Genomic DNA, 26,359 nt, shown 5'->3' with positions numbered 1-26,359 from the left:
TGCAGAAGGAATGCATTAGATTGAGACCCAACAGCTGGCGTAGTGACGCCTCGGAATATCAAACAATCTTTTATTTATGAGTTCCTAAAAAAAAAGAATGTATTTCAAGTTCAATTCTTTTTTTAAATTTATTCATTTACATAAATCCTTAAATCTGGCCTTCAATTGTTTTCATGGAATCGAGGTGCACTGTCATCATTTCGTGGATAAATTACTTGTTTTCTAATTTATTTATTGCATTGCTGAACACTGAACATACCCAGATAAGATTGTTTTTTTTTAGGTAGTTGCAATTGTTGCAAACTCTTATACATATAGGTAAGCATTTTAAGGAAATACTTAGGCAACTCTTGAGAACTGGTTTTCTTAAAATTCGTTCCTTTTTACTTAAAAAAGTATGCTCCAAAATACTGAGATACATGTTCAAATGCCGATTGTCATGTGACGTAGGTACATACGAGAAGTAAAAGCACCTACTTTAAACTGATTACTAAATAAATTTTAAATAATTGTTTTGTCAATTATACAAATTAAGCACGAGTCGAAATCTATTTTGATCGTATTTCAGAGCATCCGCCTCTGCATGTGGACTTACGATGTCAAGCTAATGAAAATGAACTCATGAATGCAGTTTAACGTTTAAGCCAGACTTTTGACGCTTAAACCCAGTTCAGAGTGAACCAAAGGTCTAAGGCTTCGTCCACACTATTAGAATATTGGGCAGTTTCCTGTATGTCTGATAAAACTTGGCTCCCTTTACCCTCACGTGGTTGTATGCACTTAGCATGTTGAATTAAATTAAAACCAGAAACCTAAGTGTTTAACAGCTTCTATAAGCATACTAAAGTCATTAAGTCAAGAATTTCATAGTTATTCTCTTCACAATATTTTCATGTCTATGTACGAATGACAGAGCAATGAGCTAAGTACCTAAGAATCTTATATGTTAGCTGTAATAAGCGCTGATTCGTAACAAAAATGTAGTTATGCGCTTGGACTGCACTAAATGTAAAACATATCCATTTTTGTTACCTATTAAAAGGACTGCATGATATCAGAAGCATAACAATACAAGACTGCCATAAGTAATTTTTATTAAATGCTCATCTGCACATACATCGAATCCATCAGACAAAATAAAAGAGATAATTAAAAGTATGCCAAAAAACACAAATGTAACATGTACGCCCACGCGTATTCGATTTCGCAGGGTAGTTTCGACATGGAAATGCATTAACTACCGCCTACCGCCTCCGGCAGTTCGTACTGGACATCAGCGCCAGATGTGGTTGGGGGTTTTAATCCCGCCGGGAGCAACTGCTAGTGTGATGAGCGCGAGTATTTTGCCTCGGAATCCTTGACGTTGACGTTGAATAAGCTCTGCCTAGTGGGAATTATGACTTGTGAGATTTTGTTTGTTTAATGCTGTCAGTAATTCTCTTATGCCTGATTTGGAAAGTCGAATACTAGATTTTCTGCCTTCTATTGAATATAGAATTAAATTGAACCCGTGAAAAAGTCAGTTGAACTATTATTTTTACTATGTATGTATATTAAAATAAATACTAACCTTGAGAGGAAATTAATTTGACAAATAGAAAACTATTTAAAGTACCTACTTAAATTATTACCTATTGAAACCAGTACTTATGTTATGTTACAGCCGTAGTATAAATCCCAGTTCCCAAGTCCATAAAAAGTAGTAATTTATTTCATTTTTCAGTGTGTGCATTGTGGTATTGATTCAAAGAACTGTATAGTCGGCGTTGAAGCAGAATGTGAGTTCACTTTCAAAAGCAAATACAAAAACAAATGTTAGTTTTTCACAAAAACATGGCAATTCAATTACTACAGCTTCCTTCCCCGAGGCAGTGTGCATCTTTGTTTAGTTTTTACTGAAAAAATCTTTTCGCACACACAAACAGACGCGCTATAAAAACAAATACATGTACGCTTGTAAACGCAAAAATTCACTTCGGTAGTAGTTACCACAGCCCAAACTGATGAGATTGTTTTATATTTTTATAGAGCACTTATTTTGAATATAATAATGTACTCTTGTAAAGCATAATATCAATTTAGGTTACATGCAATGTTACTATAGCTGGGCACCGTTAATCAAATAGTTAACTTCGTTAATCGTTAAACCGTTAATAAAAAAATTAACTTCGTTAAACGTTAAAACGTTACATTTCGCAAGATTTAACGCAAGTTAACGTTAATCGTTAATCCGTTAACACATGATAATAAAACGAAAAAAATAATTGTATGCAAGGTTCAAATAATTTCGAAAGCTTGTATCGCGCATGGAATTTATTCCTCTTTTATGTTTGCGCTATAAGCTTTCGAAATTATTTGAACTTTGCATAAGCACAATTATTTTTTCGTTTTAGTACAACTGCATTTCAGAATAAAAGCTTGTTTTTAAAAAAGTTTTTTAATTATTATAATTTTATTTTACACTTTTTAGTAGTATCTCACTCTCAGAGCCTTGGTTCAATTACAATACAATTTAGCACCAAAGTGCTCGAAAAGACAAATCCAGCAAACCCAAACTCGATAAGTTTCCACCGTTTCGTTTAGGAATTCCTATGGCCACCTCCTGACCCCATCATCAGGACCCTGGACATCATCTAGTACTAAAGTGCTCGAAAAGACAAATCCAACGAACCCAAATTCGATGCGATGCCGCCGTTTAATTTAGGAGCTCCTATGGTCACCTCAAGACTCCATCATCAGACCAGCTCAATGGTACTTATGGTACCATTGAGCTGGAACAACTATACCATTACCATTATACCATTGAACAACTATATCTGTTATAGCATCTACAGCAATAAACAGCCTTCTGACGATCTAAGCATAAAAATTCACAACTGCAATGCTGTTGATGCTGATAGGCTGAACTGCAGCTGCCCGAAAATTCAAAGGGTCGAGCAGACGAAATACTTAGGTGTTTATGTGGATCAGCGACTGTCTTGGTATCCGCATCTAGAACATGTCATCTCAAGAGTCAGGAAGCTGACATGGATATTTAAGACCTTGAGATATGTGGTGCCTGGAACGGCTGTTGATCTACTGAGCTCAAACAGAGATCTTTTCACAGAGATCTATATTTCGTTGGTTCAGTCTGTCTTAACATATTGTGTACCAATATGGGGTGGTGCAGCTAAAACCCGCTTCATTGATGTAGAACGGGCCCAACGTAGCCTAATTAAGGTTATGTATTTTAAAAAGATTAGATTTCCAACACAAATTCTTTATCAAATTAGTGGCCTTCTTTCAGTTAGGAAGTTGTATGTGCTTCACACAGTTTTGAGAAAGCACAAATCCATGCCTTATAACCCTGACTTCACCAATAGGAGGAGGAAAGATATTGTTGCACATGCTCCTAGATTTAAAACCTTCTTTGCAAAAAAGCAATATGATAGGCGTTCTGTGTATCTCTATAATTTACTTAATAAGGAGATTAATATTTATGACAAAAATTACTTCGAGTGCAAGAAACTTTTAATGAAATGGCTGAAGCCAAAATCTTATGACGACATTGAGACAGTCTTAAACTAAACTAATAAAATATAAATAAAAATAAAACACACATGTACACATTCACACATACACTCACTCACTCACATACACACTCACACACACACACACACACACTCACACACACACACACACACACACTCACACACACACACACACACACTCACACACACACACACACACACACACACACACACATACACTCACTCACACATACACTCACTCACTCCGCGCGCGCCATCCCCCTTACTTTGTTACTACAGATATGTTACTTAGTATACCTAGTTGATATTATGTAGTATTAGTGCTTACTTTTATTTTTGTATAAGTACCTATTGAATTGTATTTACGCACACATAATATTCCAAGGAAGAGCGATGTCTCCTGGCACAGGCTTCTTTAAGCTTAAAAGGAGGCATCGATCACTATTAATTATAAGCAATTCCGCTGGTAATGAAATAAAGATTTTATTATTATTTATTATTATTATTATTACCATTGCATTGTTATCGTACTTACATAAGTATACCAAATTTCAGCTCAATCGGTTGAAGAAAACTGGTCTTAAATTCAGTCGCAAGAGTTGTCCCACACATACTAACAAGTGTCGTTTATATCGTTAGTGATCGGGTGGAAGCCCGTTTTCAGCGTGCCTGCTGTATCCTTTTGGTAAATAGTAGGTACTGGAATAACGATTAACGGATTTAGGAAAATTTAACGGAAGTTAACAAGTCCGTTAACATTTTTAAAGTTAACTTAAAAGTTAATCCGTTAATAGAAATGTTAACTTCGTTAATTAACGATTAACGGATTAACGAGTTAATGCCCATCTATGAATATTACCTACAATATTCATTCATCAACCTGTTAAAACATGTTGACTTGATTTTGAAACATTGCCTCAGATTACAGCAGTTTCATAACATCAAATACTCGTAAAATAACAGTTAACGGAGCTGTGCGGTTAATGTTCAGTTTTTAGGCAGAGCTTGCCTGGCCAACGGTCTCTTATTGTCCATTTCCCTCAAAGCCCGAGGCCTGTGACTGAGCCGTGGACGAACGGCCAGGAAAACCGAAATAATTACCTACTTTAAAAACGAATGCACTGGCTGTTATACATTTCCAGCGGCAGGTCGGCAGCCGATACGGGGCTTCATCCGCTGCAAATAAAACTGTATAGACTCCATCGGAACGCCATACAATTATTTCGGGAATTTTCAGGAACATGCAGCTCGCCCCTCTGTTATTAGTGATTTGTGCCGTGGGCTCTTTGTGCGAGGTTATCGAACCAACTACACGACATAACCATACAGGTACCTAGTCTAGATAACGTCGCCTCAGTCTCAATACACCCCATGATATTTTATATGACGACTCTTCAAGCACTCTTTGGTCTTATACTGTTTCAATAAGGGTGAAATTACTTACAACAAAAATGGAGATACCTATTGTGATTATAATTTGCAGTAATTTAAGTACGTTTTACATTTTGTGTCCGCTACGAGGAATCCCTTGGCCTGCATCTCACCTGATGGAAAGTGATGATCAGGACAAAGATGGAAGCGAGCTTTACCCGGATTCTAATTTACAGTCTTTGATTTTTCTAACCTTTTGAATAAAAACATAAAGAATATGCCATCGCAGTAATGCATTTTTTTACTTACTCTTTAATACATTACAAAATAAAATTGGTTCAGAGTTATTTTCAGAGGTATTGTGTTTGTTGTTTACCGATGTTTTGATGATTCATTCAGCGAGGACCTATAATAAAAACCAAACACAGAAAACCATTTTTATAAAACTTAATTAAAATGTTTTGTTTCAGATGACTGCGCAGACAAAGCTCCAATTATTGTGCTGCCAGTGATTATAAAACTGTTCAGATATCCTAAAATAAAGACTAACAATACAAATATGACTGATCTTACATAATATTAATAAATTGAACCATTTTTGGAAAAACTAACAAAAATACAGACTTCTTTTTTTTTCTCAAACTCCTGTAGTTTTAAACCACCCCATGAAAATTTTTCTACGTCACTTTACGAGACAGAAGAAGAATTCTATAGTTAATTTAAATGTGTTTTAAGCATTTTAAGGGTACATAAATAGATATTATGTGTCTATATTATTGGTATGTAAAAATGACAGAGGCCACAGCAAACTTTAGTTCATGGGTAGAGAGAGATCATATTAGGTCTAAATCTACCTCAGTTCATTAGTAGGAAACATATTGAGTGAAACGGATTAAACAATAGTCAAAAATAAACAATTCTTACACGTAACGTAGTAAGTAACTCCATTCAAAATGCATACCGATAAAACTGTACCTATTACACAACCGCCCAGGTGGTGCGCGTGGAGTACTTGGCACATACAAAGAAACATGAAAACGGCGCGAAGACCGAGTGCTAAGAAAGTGCGAAACGAGTTGACATTTTGCAAAATTCAAGAACATGACGCTGGTATGTCTTTGTTCTATCGTTTTTTGTTCAGACCTATTTATAATTTGAAAATTAAATACTCGCTCGTTGCGGCTTTTAAAAAGTTTTAACCGATTGCTATGATGTAACAAGTTGTCCAGTGAGATTAATATGCAACATTTTCTTTGGTAATCTGAAATCTATTTGAAGTGGAAATACAATCGTTTCACGAATAAAAAACATTCCAAACCGAAAACTTCGTACCAAGAGTGGCTTCGCACTACGTATCCGACCCGAATCTGCGAAATTTCGGAGTATTCGTAGAACTATTTGCATGGTAGTTTACCACCAAGTTTAATAAACATCGGTAGTTAGGGTTAAATCTTTACCAAACTAACATACCTACAAGAGATTTTAATTTTTCGTATACACGAATCCTACTTTTGCCTATGAATTACCACTACTTATCATGATACCAAATTATCCAGCCGTAAAGGTACCAGACAATCCTAACTAACTAGCCACTCTTTGCCGGCAATGCAACGTTCATATCCTACTTCCTTAGTTACTCTTTCACACAAAAACTACTGAACGGATTTTGATGAAACTTTACAGAATTATTGTTTATAAATAACCTAGAATAACATAGGCTATAATTTATGACGATCTGTGACAAATCAAATTTCACGCGGGTGAAGCCGCTGACAAAAAGTAGTTTTAACATACAAAAATAATATCGAATGCAAACAAACACACGCTAATGAGGTAAAACCACGAACTGTCACCAGCTGAAACAATTAGCGGTAACAAAACTGAAGTATGGAAAATATGGAAAAATAAATTAATTGTGGATGATCTACGAGTTCGCATTGTTATTGAAAGCGAGAATTATTCCATTTTGTCGTGTGACGGCCATTTGAGCGGCAACAGAATATTACCTCATTTTAATTAATTAATGATTTCGTCGAGTATAAATTCCGCCGCCCACATATTGGCATGAAATTGCCGTCTGCATTAATTTGGGTGGCGTGCTGTTGACGCCAGGGAAATTATCCGGCTCCAGAATACACAGATCTTCAAGTTCCTAACGAGCGATCCTATCTATTACCACTAGACTACTTATGCAATACTTATTATTATACTATAGGTTAGACTAAAGTTGTAATAACATCTTGAACTAACTTTAATAATAACTTAAGAACAGACTACAATCGTGCCCCTTGACATCCCTTGATCAAATCAATAGTATCTTACTTTGAGAATATCATTAATCTTCCGTCAATGACTTACTTATTTTTAATTTAATATTCACTGGCTCATCACGCAACTAAAGAAATACAGTGAAAAATTTCTCAAGCTGGAGTCTATTTTTATTACAACCGAAATTGCATTAATTAATGCAATTTATTGAAACTTACAACAAAATCCATCACTTCTTTGAGTATTTCCCTCTACTCATAGTATCGTGTCGGCCAACTACGTTCAGTAGAAAAATGAACCCTGTGTAGTACTATTTTTTTTAAATTAATATCTTTTTCAGCTGAAAGTGATGCTGCTGCAGGTGATTCTAGTTGGGCTCTTTATACGGACCAAGCAATCAATCACAGGAGTCACGTACATGGACCACTTCGACTTCGAGGAAAGATACAGGAACGTGTATGAATGCGACCCTCTCCATTGGTACCCACTACATCTGCCTCCCGAGTGCACCAAAATGTATGAGGAACTTATTCGAAAGGGAGTAGCTTCTATGACAAATACACCAGTAAAAATATTGAAAGAGAGAGAAAGTGCTTTCTACAATCTGAATCCCTATGCTCTCTCTTCATCCGTCCCTTTGTATGAACCTCCAGATTCCCAAGAATCCGAAGAAGTGTACAAGTATGACATTCCACGATTGCCACCGTACGTGAAAATGATTGACATGCTCAGGAAAGATGTCAGAAGAGAGCCGAAAGCACCTGTAGTAACTAACTTACCTGGATTGGGAGCAGTGGCTTTGTATCGTCAACCAATATCAAGAAAGAGTGGTCAATATATTAAAAAAATTGCCGGAGTTTATAGAGATGCATATATGAAACAGTATCCATATTATAATAACACAACGAACAACGATACAGAAACTACAACTGAACAACATGAAACATCAGAAGTTGATGAAAATGAAGCTTCCGTTCACAAACATAAGCTTAATATAAAAAAGAAAATAAAAAATGGAAATTCATTCGCCATTCTTAGAACATACCAAAATTAATTTATACGAACAATTACATGAAAGTTACTTATGACTTTTTTTTTTACTTCAATACGAGTAATAAATAATCTAAATTTTTTACTGTGTGATACTAGTGATGTGAAATAGCATAGGATAATAGAATAGGTATTATTGAACTACGCTTTTTTGTTTTGATCATGTTTTCCATGGTAAAAAACATGGAACTCTGTGTCCTTTTTCCATCTTTTCAGCTTTGTTTCTGTCAATAAAAATCAGCCTATTGTTGTAAACACAATAGGAAATGCTTTCATTGTTTCACCAAGCGAGCCCACATCATATTGTTTCAAAATCATCGAATGCAATGACACTAGTGAGTTCACAATCAAGACTGTGAATATATGTGAATTTCATAAAATGACTGCTGCTACTCTTTTAAAGGTTGGTATAAAAAACCGTACGATTTTTAAATGGCCTTTGACACTTTTTAAATACCTACGTGTAAGATACAAATACCTACTTGTTAAAGATGCCTTTTTATTTTGCAGGTAATATTTATAGTAGCTTTAGCTACAAATTCGTTATGTAACATTGGTGGACTCACTTACATGGACCCAATGAACTACGAGCCGCTTCCAACGCCCCGTGGGGAAGACCCTTGTAACCCACTTTACTGGTATCCAAAGGAAATTCCGGAATATTGTTACATTAAAATGGAAACACCTCAACCTCCAGTCGCTATACCACAACCCGTACCAGTACCAATACCAATACCAGCGCCGGCTGTTGTTGTACCAGCACCTCTTCCTCTGATGCCTCCGTCAAGGAGGATGGAACCAGCAGAGCTTCCAGCGCCGGTACCTCTAGGGTCACCACCTCCAGGGCTACCACCTAAAGGGAAACCACCGATATCTATACTACCTCCACCGCCGTTACCCTATGGAGTGCCGATCGCTCCAACCAATCCCATGTTGCCTGTAGCTGGCATACCTTATTCTCAAGTGCCACCACCATATCCTTACCCACAATTCCCACCAGGTCCTTATCCGGATCCTTACGCATTGCAGCGCCCCGGATTGGGAATGGTCCCGGGTATACCCGGAATTGTCTCCCGCGATGGAGGTATCAACGTTCTACCCTTTTCTGATGCTTACTCGGATATTCTTGAAAAGCGAAAGAACAAATTGCTAAGAAGACGGCTAAAGAAGGTCTTAGAAGACTACGAAGACTACCCGAGGTGGAGACGCAGAAGGCGTAGGAGGCATAGAAGTAGGATGTTTGAATAGCTAACTGGTTAAGTATTAAAAACCTTGGTTATTCAATGCCAAAATTTATTTAAATATATTTTTACAGTAATAATAACAGTTAGGTACGTACTCTAGTTTTATAATACGAAAATGTTATTAAATATTTGTCTACTCGAAGACATTACTAAAATCTAATTCTTACAATAATGGACGGACTTTCTGAGGGTCTCATTTATATACATATAATTCTTAGACTAAAAGTAATCTAGGTGTATAAATTGTAAAACTGTGCCTATCTCGAAATACACTTAACTATATTAATACTTAATTAAGATTTTATTAAAACCATACAATTGATTGCAAAGTGTAAACTAAATTTTAATTTACTAGCTACAATTTGTTAAGTACATGTTTGCCACTAGAGAGTGTTATTTATAAATCCCAACTCTATTTTATAATAATATTATAAAAGTTATAATATCATAATAAACTCATTCTTAATTATCCCTATTAGATCGCATTAGATGATTTAAAACACCGGATTCAGTCTCAATTGCGCGTATCAATGATATCATATCGGTCGTTCAATGCCAGAGAAATAAAATCACAAATAAATATTACCTAATACCTGAACAATTATGAACCAAATTAATTTCATATTGGATTTCCGGGAATCAAATTAATAATCAGGGCCAACCTTTGAGTTGGGAGAGCCAAAGGACATTAGGTACAGTTTTTCATTTGGTTATTACACTGGTTTGATTGAAATTGCCATATGTACTGATGACTAGTTGACCAGGATATTGCAATGTACCTACGATTTAATGTTTGACACTTATTGGTGACTAATCACATATAGATCTAGCGCTTATCTCAGTGCTTGAGGTATGGGAGCGGCACGGGAGGTTTATCTGACAGATAATATGACTTTGTCAGCAAAGTGAAACTGTTGTAACTACTAATTTAGTTTTTAACCTATGTCTTCAGTTTTATGGCTCCAAAACTTAAATGTTACAAATACTAGACAATAAAAGAATCCAGTCATAAATCCTCAAAAAGCTGGATCTTTAGCATTTGTCAGAGCACTGTTTAACGAAACAGTTGCCAGAACATCGGCTACTCGCAAGCACAACAATATTTGCTGAGCAAGCGTAGTTCGAGCACCAGACGTTTAGTACACATTTGAGCCGAATCCCAAACCGAATCTGAAGTATTATTCTGCTATACGTGTTCTGTGTTTTCCGCTCTATACGCCTCTCGTTTTCTCCCTTGCAAAATAAGCGAGACAAATAGAAGAGGATGTGGATTCAGCTTTTCAGAGTGGACCCCTTGTGGTCAACACAGCTCATGCGGCTGGACACGTAGGTACTCTCGCACATTGTGACTCCGATATCGCATCATGCTTGACAGGGTACACTACACGTAGCGTCGATTTACTTTAAATGTATGCTGGATTTTCGCTGCTTTTTAGCTGACTTCAAAAAGAAGGTGGTTATCAATTCGATTGTATGTTTTTTTATTGATTCGTGTTTGAAACCATCCATTCTCGCGATCAATTAAATAGATTGCAAATACGAGTAATATATTATAATAACAAAATTAAATACTATAATAATAAAAACTAAAACAGCTGGTATGTGCGTGGCGTGGCGTTTGCATACAAAGTCAATTCGCTATGCATTTTGTAAGCAGGCAGGCTTTTTTTATTTCTCACATTTCAGTAGCCTTGGCATTATCAAATCAATCAGTGCTTTTCTTTAACAAAAATTTCAAAAGATACCTAAGATAAAGACGTTAGATATCTCATGACGTCTTTGGTCATGTTAGAACGACACGCAGAGTCCCATACAAGTAACTATAGGCGGGTGACATTTGACGTCATGCTCAGCTTTTTGTTTCCAGTCCTATTTAAATGCTAGCTTTTCATAAGTTTATTTAGGTAAAGCCCGGTCTATGAGCACGTAGAATTTTGTCCAATGACCCCAAGCTACAACATAATTACGCGCGAGCGATAAAGATGGGTAGCTTGGGGTCATTGGACAAAATTCTACGTGCTCACAGACCAGACTATATGTATACATAAATTAACTTTTAAAATCGATGCATATTTCCCTATTGCGTCATTATCGTGCCCAGCAAGTAAAGTACACCTTTTCACATAGCTACGATGTTGCATGAAGCATGTAAGTACAGGGCTTGGTTTCCCGACAAAAACTGGCAATTTTTCAAACAAAGCCGTATGCAAACAAGGTGTATATAATTATCTAGTAATCTAGTCAACCTATCTTTTTATGGTAGGTGAAGCAATGTTGATTATCTCTGTTTGAGTTGATATTTATCAAACTATATTTAAAAAACTGCCAGATACCGTGGACTATTACGTGTATGCATCGTCGTGAATAAACTAATTATGAATCGATCACGCCTCCTGCACGTTGTAGCATTGTAAATGTTTTGCTATGTTGTTACACTTCACGTAACGTCATGCCACGCCACGCCCAATCCCACTGTCTGTCAGAGGCTTAACGGTTACCTCGAATTACCTTACCTAATGGAATGTTTCGTATGGACGTATGAAGTTACACTAATAATACTTAAAAATTACACGTAAATTACGTAACACATAAGCCCGTATTCACAAACATTACTATGAGGTCTCACAGTGCGGGTGGACGCACAGGGTGACACACGAACCAATCACAGAGCTCTATTCAACGCTGTGGGATCGGTTTGCTGATTCACTTAAGCAAGCATCGTGTGTGAATACGGACGTTAATATCTTTCCTTTTAAATATTAAACATACCTAATATGTCTATTACAATCAAGTAATCTCTAATTTATTAGCTAATGTGATGTGTTTTATAGTGAAGTTTTTAAAATCTCCTGATTAAAGAATTTAAGATAAAATTATCTAATTTATAAATCCGCACTCAATCTTTACTTCCTCTGCGATCGCAATGTAGTATCCATTAGCCTAAATAGTTATCAATATCATAGCAACACAACATCAGTAAAAGAAAAAAATAATAATAGAAAATGTTTAGGCATACCTACCTACTGATCTATCCCACTTTGATCACCTGGATTTGGTTACCTAGGTAATCTTAGTGTGTCACCTGGAGTCCACTTTGATCACCTGGGTGATCAAATCCAGGTGATCAAAGAGGATACCTACCTACTACATAATGAAAGCAACAGAGCATACTAATCCCTTCAAATTGCAATATTAAATTATAGCAATAATACAGCAACACTAAGTAATTACAGGGAAAACATTTGTATTTCGGTTTATTATTGTAAGTTGCGATGTTTGTAAGCCGATTTGAGAGAGTAATTAGAGCTATTCCATCAAAATCCGGCACATTGCAATCGAAAATTATTACCTACATCATTTACGATTTGATCCACTTCAAAAGGATATATTTGAAGATTCCTGGTATTGGGAAAGGTAAAATCGAACGTTGCTAAGGGCCGATTTTTCAATCGTCGGAACTTTTAAATGAAGAATAAGTTTGGCTCATTGACAGTTGCAGTATGGGAGATATGTCAAAATAACAAGTTTATTCTTCAGATAAAATAATATGTGAAGATTGAAATTCAGCCCTTAGGGCTTTATAAAATGAATGTGCTCTTTATAAAATGTTTACCGAAAAATTGTTGCGCACTTTTTTTTTCTTTGGAAAACGTTTACTTAACGTTAAAAAACTTTTTAGTTATGTAAGTTCTCAAATGGAATTTCTACGTAGGCCGAAAGTTTTGCTAATAATGCGTACTTCGTAGATAGATTTAATAACATTAAATATTTTAGAACATGCCAATTTTGTTTGACATTTATTTATTTTTGAGAGCTTCTTTTCCTCTAATGGATTTTAATGCCAAATGCCTGTCAGTAAGATAAATACGCTTTCAATAAGATTTAGATGTAGTAAACATAGTAAGTAGTTACTTAAATTTGGTAGCTGTATCGAGCGAGAAATTTATAGAAGTCAATACATCTTTGTCATAACTTCTACCTTCAAGAAATACGCCAACACTTGACTGAAATATAAACCAGTTAAGCTCATGTCTGACAATATTTATACAGATAATAAAAGTCTAGAAAGTGTTATCGCGTAGGTTTTTACTGGAAAAAGTAAAAATACTAAGTGTCAGTCCTGGAATACACGATCAATAAATTATTTTGCAGAATAGTTGCCTGAAAGTGTATGTAACGTATGAAGGAGAAAACTACTCAGCAAGGTAAGTTTAGTAAAGTGATCTACTTTCACACATCATATCACACTAATATTATAAAGGCGAAAGTTTGTGAGTGTGTGTGTGTTTGTTACTTCTTCACGTCTAAACGGCTGGAGTGATTTTCATATTTGGCACGGAGTTAGCTGACACCCTAGATTAGCACATGGGCTACGTTTTACCGCGGGTAACACCGCGGGGCACAGCTAGTAGATCATGATTGCCTAGACGGTTAGGAATCTATTTCTATAAAAGCTAAGTTATATAATACATAAATTGTGTTTTTTTCTTGTCAAAAGCATGTCTAACAATGAAAATTACAAAAGCAATATCGCTGATACTCTGAAAGCACTTTCAGTATTTCTAGCATTTTCTTCAGTCTCTTGAGACGTCATACCGACAAGTAATTTCCAATGAACTTTGTTGGGAGCAATAACAATACATAATATCGTAGACGCAGAACGCAATGAGTGTTTACATTATTTGATTTATTTTCTTGGTATTGCAAATAAAATTGTACGTTATTGCTTTAGAATGAAAATCGTTCGCAATAAAATTCACTCTTAAGATTTCATCATGTATTGCGTGGTATTGAAATACTGATTTTATTTATATACCTTGTAGAATATTACATACGCCTGCTTATAAAAAATTCCAGTTAAACCCCCCAATAACATATCCCTAGTTAAGACACCTTACATTATATAGATTACATTATAGATTCATAAGTACAAATATAAATACATAACTTTATTAACTGAATTAATTGGTTTAATATCGCTATCAATTATTGCTCTCTTCGAGATTCAAACCCGCAACATATTTGTGATCTTTGTATTCTATTAATTATCACTATTACGGAATTTGGCAACAAAACACTTTTATAAAGGTACAGATATTACCCTCCCTAAGATTGTATGTAATCTAGTAACTCGATGCGTCCTTGGTTCTATCTCAAGCTTTTTTAATTACTTAGTTGCATTTAATTGTAGCTTTTTATGAATTTGAATTAGACTAAACATAAGTTGTGTTAAGTGTCTCTACTAATGTATTTGACAGTTTCAAAAATTTTAAAGTACATTGTTCAGAATCTGAACTGCCAACGGATCTCCCATATAGTTTGTAGTCATGCTATGATGTCACTTTTTCGCCAACTAAGTAGGTACGCTATGATTGTTTTAATTTGTAGGTATTTAAGTACTTTTTCCACCCCAACACCGGAAACATTAAATGTGTGTTTTATTACATAATTATTGGATTGTATTAACAAAAACTACGCAATAAAACTAGTAATGATAATTATTTGAGGTAGTAAATTGTATAGATTTGCACAAAACAGCGGGATGCCCTATTTTATGTAAATTAGACAGAAAATTATAATAATTATAGTTAACACATTGATGCCATGTCTATCGGTCATGGGGTGGGATTTTCATAAGAAACATTTTCTGGTAGCCATGAAAAAAGCTTAGCATGGTAGGGGACAGTACATTAAGCAATAACAAGAATATTTTCCTGTTCATTAATTACTTTTCCTGTGGACAATACTTATCGCAACTATACATATATTTCGTGTACCTGTTCTGCCATGTTAATCCATGAAGTTTTTAACAGAAGAGACACTTTTCGATGTTTAGAGCAAAATTCCTGTTGCTGCAGCCACGTACAGTGCAGTAACAGGATAAATTCCTCAAATTCCCATGTGCTCACCCGAGCGTAGTTTCAGAAATTCACCCTAAACTGCTAACAGCGTAACAGCTAACTCTTTGCCTCGTGTAACCAGCTCATGCCCTGATTCAGTTAACGCGACACCAAACTTCAAATATCGCCCCTAGCAGTTTTAAAAATCTACACGTGCAAATTGTAAATCACTTGCATATTTAATTTTCACAGTAGAATTTTACCTTAAGTTGTAACTTCGGGGGACGTATCCTTGAATCGCATTTAAACAAATTCGCACATAAATTCCTAGAAACGCCTATTTTTGAAAAATCGTTCCATGCAACCTGTGGTGAAACGTAGCGTATTTTGAATTTGGAAGAAATCATGATATTGACAAATGAAGGATATATCAGAAAAGCATCTGACATCAATAACTCTAAGCACAATCCAGTTCATGGAATATTTTAACCAAAAACCCGGTAAAAGCGACTTATTCTATTGACTTCCTGATTTCAATCATAAAATTCCCCATAAGACTTGTTTGCAAGCTCGTAGTCAAGATGAAATTCGAACGGTTCAAAAATACTTTTTCTGATCGGAATTAGGTACAGCCAAAAAGTTCGCAACACGTCTTTGTTACAATTGGAATAAGTTTGTTAATAATACCAATTTGATAACATAAACTGTGCACACTGATATTGGTAACAATTTAGGCAGAACATACAACAAACAATAGAATAACATGGAACTATTCAATTTGAGCACCTTCACCGTTTAACAAATAAAGCATGAGTGGGATTTATACTCGTACAATATTAAGATTATAATACTAAAGACAAAACTAACATTTTCCAGTCGAACTTTTAGCTACCATCATCAACATAACATATTAAACTCTTACACAATTTTAATATCAATAAAGTTAATATATAACCTAACGTATTTAAACATTTTGCGTTGTTAACACATAAGCTTTCTTATACAGTGTGTTAGTCGACTGTGTTTATCTGTATTTTGGTACTTTTGTGCATTTAAATATTTTGTTAAAACCGAAATTACAGTAGGTAGGCACTGTTAGTTTGTTACACACTGTATGAGATATAACAAACACAAATAATTTAAAACAATCACAATACCCAATTCCACTACACTAAAGAAAACTACCTCAGCTATGCTGAAAACATTTATTATAACCCGAGTCGAACTCGATTCGAAAACTACTTATCATTAACATAATCACTCAATATTATTCCTAGTTTCTGCCAGATCACCAGTAAGTACAATACAACTTACTAATCTAAACATTTATATGAAAAATCCATTAAACAGCGCTATATTTGATGAACAAGTATAAAGTTACAACGTGAGGTTATAGAAATAATAATAAATTACTAATAATACAAATCATGTTATGAAATAAGTGTAAAACAATGATTCTTGTTCTCTGGCAAAAACTTGTATAAGATAACATTATGTTTGCAATTTTATAACTATCTTAGCCAATGTTATTGCTGTATGAATACACGCAAAGCATCCATTGTAGATGCGGATATAGTACGTTTAAGATATAACTAAATATACAAAAAACAATTAAATACTACGACAATATCGTGCTACTGCTTTCCGTTTGAAACAATCTCAACTTTGTGTAATTTAATTTTTTCAAATCATTTTCTTAAGAATCAGTCAATACAAACCCAAATCCTGCAGGATTATTCATCACATGTTGATCTACATTCAAGATCGGGTTCGTATCAAACTAAAATTCAATTTTGTGCTTATTCGAGTGTTTTTGGAAAGGCTATTTGACTACATCGATGATTTCATTTATTTAAAAGCTGATGACGTCAGTGAAGTTCTAACAGTGCGTAAGTGATTTTTTGACTGTTTTAACAATTTGATGCCATTAGATGAAGAAAGACCGCGTGCTTTTTTCCGACCAATCTCCTGTAAAATGCACATTTTTGACTTACGCCCTGTTAGAACTTTACTGACGAAATGCAAGTTAGTCTGTCATCGACTGTACCACGCTATATTGTTTATAAAGCGGTTTTAGACAAAGACAAGAAGTTCTCGATGATGAAATTTAATGATCTAGGACGGGGGGTTTGAGAAACTAGTCAAATAGCCTATTCAGACCTTTTCAGTATTATTTAAATCTATCTTAACCAAACAGATCAAAGTAAATTGAAACAATAAATAACGTACATCTATGATTATGACAATATTGTGATGCTACTGTGATAGTATAAGACATAATATGATATGTATTTCAACCCTACAATATTAAATTAATGTTAAAAAAACTGAGCTTGGAAAAATACTAGCTAATTTAAAGAATGTGATGATGGGTATTTCGTGTGACGTTATTATATTTATTAATACTAACTACACTTACATTACATGTAAAAATGGGAATGTAAGTACATCTGTTACTCCTAAGTAGATAGATTACTTACTCTATTCTGCTGTAAATGACTATGTTTTATGATATTTGATCAGTTAATACACATTACGTACGATACATGATCATGTTAATGAATATATTCTGCATTGAAGGTAGGTAACATAACAAAATATCTAAGTGCCTTGTAATACTTTTTCAAAAGTTCAATTTGAAAAATACAGGTTTCTCAAGAAACAAAGCAGTCCCTGAATCATAATTAGATGCTGATTTAAAACAACTTTTACTTTGGGAACACCAAAATTACGTAAATAAATTCAAGCTTTTAAAACAAATTGGAAAGTTTGCATTTCGATCTATGATGATGTAAATAAACATTTGCGCACAATAAATTACAACACTGTTTATAAAAGTTGCTCTGAAAGTATCAGGATAATGTAGAGTCATGTACAACTAGGTCTTCTTGTACACCCTGTATAAAAAATACCTCAAAAACTTTGACATGTAAAAACAATCAAGAAATTTTCACGATTATTATAATTTCATTACACGTGGTTTGGCTTTCATGACATTATTTTCTTTCAAATATAATTCATAACAAGTAAATCGAATATCGTAAGTAGGTACATAAGTCTTTTCGGTCGAACAAACTCGTCATCGCTTCGTGTAGTTATTATTCGAAGTGTCTAATAATTTCGAAGGAAAAACGTTATTGATGCTAAGTATTGCCGCTATAGTCAAGGACTTCGATATACTTAACTGTCTTCCCTCCGAAAAACACCTGCCCTCAGAACCTGTGACTAGAAAGACCGCCGATCTGTTCTGGTGGAGTTTCGTTCATGCCCATGTTGTCATAGGAAAAGTCCAGGGTGGTATCCTCAGCCGGGTGCCGGTTGCTCAGAGCTGTGCTGACGGTCTTGGGCGTGGTGGCTCCCTGGCTCTTATCAGCTTGGGAATTCCTCGTCTCCAAATCTCTAACGTTCAGAGGCTGGTTCCGCTTCGGTGGTTCAGGGTTTCTGATCTCCAACTTGAGCTCGGGCTTTGCTTTCGGCATTTCGGCGTGCGGGTTGTGATGTGTGAGGTCTGCTGGGTAGTTCTTTACACGGTTCTGAAATGTATTATTAATTTAAGTTCTTTAACTGAAGTGAACGAAAAAGACTTGACTAGGTTTACCTCAATTTATTGGAGTTATCAGTAAAGACGGATCGCATTGGCAGCTAAAAAATCACAAATGGGTAAATGAGTTTTGAATTATTTTAGAAATTATAAAGTTCTGCTTGACTATCTCATTAGTCCAGAAGATTGTTCTTGGCTCTTCATTGAGCGGCTATTGGGAATGTAACAGATTTCTAATAAGAGTTTAAGCCTTCATTATTTGAATTTATTCTTTTTCTTTTATTCATTCTGCTTCTGGGTGGAGAAATTGATCCAAAATATGCACCCTACCCTTGAAAACAGTCTTAATGGTTGACCAGATGACATTTTATGATAGTCTCATGAAGAGTTGTACCTTCGACGGCTGCAGCTTCTGCTTGAGGTATCTCCAGGACAGCCGGCCCCTGCAGACGATGATGAGCACCAGCACCAGCACCGCCAGCGCCACTCCGCTGAGGATCAGCGCCGTCTGCGCCTGCCGCTGGACACCTTCGGGCACAATTGTGGGATATTGCAACGATTCACAAATATGACACTGATGACGTAAGTATATGATATTGCAACGATACAAGTTCTTAGCCATCAACCCAAAGAAGAAAAAGAACGTGTGATATGGGTGACGTCATAAAAATGACTCTCTTTTAACCTAATGCCGTCCACTGCTAGACACAGTCCTCCCCCAAAGATTTCCACAACGATTGGCTCTGCACTGCCCACCTCCACGTGCTTCCCGTGATCTTCACAAGACATTATTGATGTTTTTAAAGAATGATAATTTAGCAGAACTCCCCATTACAAGCTTAATCCTCCATCTACCTCTAGTGAATTAGAGAGTACTCTGTACTATGTATGTATGTATAATTAGTGGAAACTTAATGACCTTAATGATTATGATTCTTCGACATGATTTATCTTTTTATTGACTGACATTATAAGGGCATACGTCTCAGCAGTACTTTTCTTTAGAAATAGTTTTGTATTTTTGTTGTAATAATTCAGAATTTAAAAGTTTTCTGTGAAAAACATCTTTATTGGTACAAAAAAATACATTTCGCACGAAGTGCTCCATCACAATAATAAATTTAATAAAGAATGCAAACAATTCGCTGGGCTCAAATAAAATGTAGCCTATTCGAGTTCGCAGACTGTTAGATTAGGTATAATTTTTTGATGTTGTGGCAAAGATTTTTAAGCTTAGCTAAAATGATTATAGATAAGGTGCGTAACCTCAATCGTACCTAATGCCAAAACGTTGTCACACAATTAAATATTAACTGGCGCTCGTCAGCAGAATTAGATGTGACGTGTCCATTTACGAGGCTATAATTGAATTTTAAAACCATAATTTTGATATTTGATCTACAGAAGTCATTGAACAATCTTTAAAGCAGTGATTGTTTACCCGCTTAACTCAGTCAGTGACTGAGGTATGGAAACGGCACGGGAAGGTGTTAACATCAAACGTCAGCGAGACTTCAGATCTCCTTCAGAATTATATGCTCCCGTGCCGCTCACATATTATACCTCAGGCACAGAGTGAATTAAGCGCTAGACCTCTAAATAAGTTATTGAACCTTTTGTAAATTTAAAAAATATAATGTTTTCGATGTAAGGATCTGCTAGCTTGGAAGAGATGTCTTATTGCGGAAGTATGCTGGCCTCGTCTACCAGAACATGCAATTAAAAATCAACGTTTTCTAACTTGACCCTAACAGGTATCGAACCTGGCTTCAGCCGCGTTCAAGGCAGCAACAGCATATTTGCAAGTTTCTCTTTCTCTCGGTTAAACCAATTCAACTTTCTTTTTCCAGGAACGGTAGCACAGCAGACTATATAGCAATATGTTTCGTCATACGTAAGTTGGAAGTTATGTGCATTTGATAATCGCATTACTTTTGAAGGGTAGAAATTATTTTTTAATTGGGCCATATGAGAGATTTCTTTCGCCAGTGCTTTAGCTAGTGCAAGTGCGTGTAACATAAAATAACGTGTATGTATACATAGCATGAAAAGGCATGAAACATTCGCATAAGCAAACAATTCTAATAAAAAACAAACAAAAATAAACATTTGAGGAACAAAACTTCCTTTATGATGTTAAGTATAAGTCAAACTAAATACTCTTACAAAGTGCAAGACAAAGAAACAAAAATAAAAGAAAAGAATAAAAAGAAGGCGTTTATGATACTTACTGCTATAATCCGATACAGGCGCGACATCTTCCCTCCGCTGGTATCTCAAGTCTAGAAGATATCCTGGAAAGACAAAAAAAAAAGTTCTTAACGGAAAAAATTAACTAATAGTGCAAATAAATGAACATTGTTCACTAATTTAAACATAGATTCAAGTCAGTTCCTGGTTTATTCCAGAAGAACTATGCTTAGTTCTTGAGATTATTTTTAATACGAAAATCTTACCATAAATATGTATCTACTACCTATAGATTAATTTAATCATTCAATTCAATCAGTAATTAATTTATGAATAATTTGCTATTTTTGTAATCATTGGGAAATGATTTTGGAGAGGCTACTAATGTTTTTTAAATTTATTTCTGTTTTTCTGCCATAATGAAACGATTTCTTTTATAATTAAAGATAAAAAAAAACATCACTAAAAGCATAAAAAGTGTGTCAAATGATTGGTAGAGTCAACACACTCGTAGTTATTAACAACATGTGGAATTCATGAACATCGTCGTTGTCTTACAACTCGTGGCCCTTAATGACTGCAGCTCCTTTGTCACGGGGCAATGACCTCTTATCTCGAACTATGTCTAAACACTTCCTTTGGCTTAGTAAATCTTAGCTTAAACAAGAGGCACCCTCATAATCGTGTGAGAAATATACCTACCTAGTGACTTTTATTTTATCATAGTAAGGATGAGGAGAGATACGTACTTTAATCAAATATTACTCGTACTCAACCTAGGTATATGCTTAATTTTCTAGGAACGAATAGAAATTGAAGACCTCTTAAAAGAAACTTCATTCTACTTCACACAGTTATGACTAGAAAACATAGCATCAATATTCTTATTTGATCTATTCGTCGCGTCGACTCTACCAAACCGGCCTCGTCAGTAGTGACGTTAGGAAAAGAACTTTTACACTGTTTCCAGCTTTGCGTAAAACCTGCAACTGCAAGTGCTGCAAGCCTTAATTGGCAACGCTCATACTGACCCGGTGCAACACGATATGAATGATACGATACGACTCCCGCGAATTAGGTCTCAGTATCAAATCCCTACCTTTTCTATTGTTATTTTTCCGTGTGCATTTCTGTTTGATGCTACTTTTCAGTACTACTATACCAGCTGCAAACAATGTTGCGATCATAAAAATATTTATCAAGCAGTGCTAAGTTTCATGACATTTATGCTAATTTTGTTATGCTTAGTAGAAACTAGTTAGTAGACAAAACTAAGAAAGTAGGTACCTACCTACTACAAAATACGTGACAGCAAATAAAGCCATAATATTCTTGTATAATTTCTAGCTCCATACTTTTTTTTCCACGACCCATTTTATTCAGAGATCATATTTTTTACGTTATTTCTACTTATATCATTATTATTTTATTTCTCTAGATGAGATATTGTTGGAGTATTCCAAAAACAAATTATAGAATTTTGTCTCGCCGTATGTCTTTCTAGATTTAGTTAAGCTAAAGTAAGTTTCCCTTGATATTTAAAAACCGCTAGAGGTATTTTGTGCCTATGGAGATAGAATAGAAAATGGTATTACCTCTTTCATGTGAAAACCATTTATCAAAAGATTTATTTTTTACCTCTTCTAACTAATGTGATTACAAAGTTATCTAGCTCACTGTAATAAATAATTACTATAGTAATTGAATATAGTATATTCTAGTATTTAATTTATAAAGTCGTAACGACATTTTTAAGGCCCGTGTTCGTTCATGTGCATTTAGAGAGTTGAGGTCAAAGTAGTTCCTACAAACTGGTTCATTAGTAGAGAAACAAAACAGGTACGATCTCACATAAAAAATAGTTAAGGACGAGCGGAAAAAGCTGCCTGCAGTCGACAAAAAATATGTGGTTTTTCTAACCTCAACAGGTCGAAAAAAGTTTACAAAAAATTATTGTGGAAGAGCGCAGTTAACACCTCTCTGCGACGAACCGAAAATGCCGTGCAAACAAACTGGGGCTGCCACATACATACACACACACCTGTGTCTTTCATAAACACTACTGTAAAAATGTTCCCTTTAAAACCAACGCAATTGAAATTGAAATATTTGGTCCAACTAGAAAACAATAGAAACCATTAAAAGTCACTTTAAAAAGAAACTAACCGCCGCTCGCCAAATTGCTTTGTTATAGTTTTGAAATAAAGAGTTATTTTTAATTAATTTCTTATTTATTCTGGAACCATGGACAATATTGGACAACTTCAAGAAGCTTGATTGCTTAATGATTTCAACTTTACTGAACTTCATGATTCATTGAAAATTTGTACCTTACTCTTTTATCTATTTTTTTTAATAGATTAAAAAATAGTGGGTATGTCCGAACATAATCTTGTTTTACTGTTCGATAATGTCTGGCGATAATGCCTGTTCTATTGTAAAATCATAGTTTAGTTTAATAGTTTTGTTTTCAGCAAAACATCATTCATGTTTATATACTTAAATACATAATACCTACCTAATATTAAAGTAATGCTTTCAATGTGACATAAGCATAAAAAAACTTTCTGAAACTCCATCAACTTTACTTCAATCATCGAAAGCTTGAAAGTGCTTTCAAATAAAAATACTTATTGCTCAAATCCATTCCCTTTGGGCCTTATAGTTTTTTTATGGTTTTATCAAAAACGACAGGCTGTGACATGTTAAGCTTAAAAATAAGTAACGAAAACATTAAATATTTTTTCACACATCACACGCATTTATGAAATCAAATTGAAATTACATTCCATTGCAAAACACACCTAAGCTTTTGAATGGCTCTCCTATTTGCACTTAAATTGTGTAAGCATTCTTAGACAAACAAACACACATTCGTAATAAAGAGAAAATATTAAATGCCCCGACGTTAAAAGGAAAAGGATGTTTCGCGTTTACATTTCGCAGAACTAAACTTCATGCAAAGGCACGTATTCATTCTTCGTTTGTTTACAGACGAGTAAATCGAGACATAGCTACATACTTTAATTGCATCGCTACCCGACTGCGTCGTGAGAGTTGTTGAACTTCACTTTATAAACAACGAGACAAGAGTAGCCACCTGTGAACCTGATCGGTGTGGGGACGTGTTCACGCTGTTCACAGTCACACACATGGTGATTGTGTCCCTGTGTGAGCGCCTCGATACCTGCCGGCCTGCGAGTCATCGGACCATATCGGCCGTGCATTGTTATTCCCCTTGCCATGGCCCTCCGCTACATTATTATACACCTGATCTCACGCCACAGGTCAACAGCGAAAACTCACAAACACTCAATCAAATCAAAGATTCATTCAATTCATTCAAAATTTATTCAAAATTTCTTTATTTTCTTATAAGACACATTTACAGGGGTTGGGTGTCTCCTTTTAAGTTTAGAAAACCTGTATTAGGAGACGCCCGCCTGTTTCGGCGAAGATTAAACTACGCGCAAATATTTGGATATTCAACTACGAAGTTATCTGCTGCTCACTAAAACCACTAAAACATTAAATATTCGATTTCAAGGTTTGCATTCAAGCATTACTTGAAGTGTACCTAAGTGTATTTTATATAAAATAAACCTGATGATTTGAAAACGATAGTATAGGATGAAATTGTATCGCTCAATCCAATCTGATCGACCAAGCAATCTAAGTGGCCGCGTGTAATGTAATAGATAAATACGAGTATAGAGGCTACAGTAACATCAATTCGTAGGATTCTATACCTACGACCCTACGTGTAAACACAGATAAACTGTTTACACTTGACTGATCAACATTCGAATCAATGAAACGTTACGCCAACTTACGTTTTTTTTAATATTTGCATCATACAGGGGCTAAAGCAATTGCAACGCAGTACATATAACACACATATTATTGTATGTAGGTTTTCCTATGTAGGTATCTGTTAAGGTAGGTAATAATATTATGTATGTCACGAACCATAAATTATTGTAATTTACTTCAATCCTACACAAAATTAATTCTTAATTGGACGGTAAAGATAAATTAAATATTAATATTCCACGAATGCACGATGTTTTTACCCTCATTCTTTTGTATTTGGCAAAAGTAATTTAGAATTAAGGTATGATACGACGTAAAGATTGGGACGGTAGATTTCTCAGAACGCCTTATACCTTCTACTTTTAAAAGGTATAATAAACCATCTAACTAACTAGTTTAAAGAATTCAAATAAAAATATTGGCAGAATGAAGATACTTAATTTTTATCTAGGTCTTTTAAGAATTTTGCGTTTTAATGGAATCCTTCAGTAGGTACCTAAAACATAATAATGTACCAACCCCTCATGTATACTAGTAATAATGTAGAAGAAATAGATAAACACTGTAATAGACTGCAGAAGATTATTTTCTTTTCTAATAAGAAACTCATTAAATCTTATATACTTTTATGAATATAAAATTCTTTACCTACAAGCGACGGTACCTGATGCTAATTAGGTACGATTCAACTCTTTTTCTTCTAAACTTGCCGTGGTCGAGGCATTATTTTTACCGTTACTAACTGCTCCTGCGTTTGACATGACATAATTATTCCTATTGTAAGACCTAGAGTTCTTGTTGGATGCTTTGGGAATGGAAAACAGATCCTTGTTATCTTTATGAAAAGTATTTTACAGTAGTCTGCGTTTTCATAATTGTCCTTGTGAATTTTTAGATTATTTTGTAAGATGAAAGTCTGCTTACGTAAGTACGTATTTATAATAGTACTTAATTATCTACACGTTAAATAATTTTTAAGTATTGTTGTAAGTTAAGTGTATTGTCGATGATACTGAATAAACATTTCTTCTTTCTTTCTTTCTTTCAAATTATTGTCCCGATGATCAAAATGTCTACGAGCATTACGTCAGGGTTCTATTTACGAATGAAGTGATCAGTAAGTAGGTTACATAACTAATAATTCTCAGAGAGTAAAAAAACAAAGCACTTTAATATCTTCACAAGTCTCAACAGATATTATTATATTGAGTAGGTACTCATACTTAGAATCACTTAAAGTTCAAAGCAATATTTTCAAAGGCAGATTGACGTTTTAAAATAATATTTTCATTCCCTCGGAAGGAGATGGCTCAGTTTATTGACATAGGATTTAGCTATTTCTTACAGATTCGCCCGCGTTCCCGAATGTCTCTCCTCATTAGGAAGAAGCTGTTTCGGTACAAACTAGTGCCGTCAGATGTCCCGCTTTTAGCAGGAGTTCCCGTTTAATAAGCGTCACAAAAAACGAGCTGTTTAGCGAACAGCTTTTTCGCACATTTAATACTTTGATTT

At 34.9% G+C, this 26,359-nt stretch overlaps 3 protein-coding genes and 1 long non-coding RNA gene across 5 annotated transcripts in view; 3 read left to right on the top strand and 1 right to left on the bottom strand.

Annotated features, from left to right (window-relative positions):
- Positions 1-1,634: 1,634 nt before the first annotated feature.
- Positions 1,635-5,520, top strand: LOC135086888 (uncharacterized). 2 transcript variants are annotated; one of them, XR_010260627.1, is made up of 3 exons: positions 1,635-1,778; positions 4,768-4,859; positions 5,372-5,520. It is a non-coding gene; the product is annotated as an uncharacterized LOC135086888 (long non-coding RNA). The 2 variants fall into 2 exon arrangements; XR_010260626.1 differs by lacking the exon at positions 1,635-1,778 and having other exon boundaries at positions 4,734-4,859.
- A 398-nt stretch (positions 5,521-5,918) lies between these two features.
- LOC135086872 (uncharacterized) lies at positions 5,919-8,275 on the top strand. Its single transcript, XM_063981698.1, has 2 exons — positions 5,919-6,011; positions 7,510-8,275. The coding sequence occupies exons 1-2, from the start codon at positions 6,003-6,005 to the stop codon at positions 8,221-8,223; spliced, it is 723 nt and encodes a 240-aa protein (XP_063837768.1). The 5' UTR covers positions 5,919-6,002; the 3' UTR covers positions 8,224-8,275.
- On the top strand, positions 8,268-17,718 carry LOC135086870 (homeobox protein ESX1-like). The gene is made up of 2 exons (XM_063981697.1): positions 8,268-8,622; positions 8,730-17,718. Exons 1-2 carry the CDS (start codon positions 8,599-8,601, stop codon positions 9,465-9,467), a joined length of 762 nt encoding a protein of 253 aa, XP_063837767.1. The 5' UTR covers positions 8,268-8,598; the 3' UTR covers positions 9,468-17,718.
- Positions 17,719-17,753: 35 nt separating this feature from the next.
- The window catches only part of LOC135086873 (protein grindelwald), a 28,417-nt gene continuing 19,811 nt past the window's right edge, over positions 17,754-26,359 (bottom strand). The window contains exons 3-5 of the mRNA XM_063981699.1: positions 21,076-21,138; positions 19,239-19,372; positions 17,754-18,836 (exon numbers count right to left, since the gene is read on the bottom strand). Coding sequence (XP_063837769.1) covers positions 18,516-18,836; positions 19,239-19,372; positions 21,076-21,138 — 518 coding nt within the window. The 3' untranslated portion in view covers positions 17,754-18,515. The remainder of the gene's footprint in view (positions 18,837-19,238; positions 19,373-21,075; positions 21,139-26,359) is intronic.

The sequence above is a fragment of the Ostrinia nubilalis genome, chromosome Z, assembly GCF_963855985.1.
Source record: "Ostrinia nubilalis chromosome Z, ilOstNubi1.1, whole genome shotgun sequence".
NCBI classification, from domain to species: domain Eukaryota; kingdom Metazoa; phylum Arthropoda; class Insecta; order Lepidoptera; family Crambidae; genus Ostrinia; species Ostrinia nubilalis.
Note: the sequence above shows the minus strand (reverse complement) of the source record. Positions and strands in the feature narration are given on the sequence as shown.

Bases quoted from the DNA above. Each gene is read 5' to 3' on its own strand.
- LOC135086870 (XM_063981697.1), top strand. From the start codon at position 8,599: ATGACTGCTGCTACTCTTTTAAAG. The intron at 8,623-8,729 runs GTTGGTATAAAA...TTTATTTTGCAG, and splicing joins CTGCTGCTACTCTTTTAAAG to GTAATATTTATAGTAGCTTT.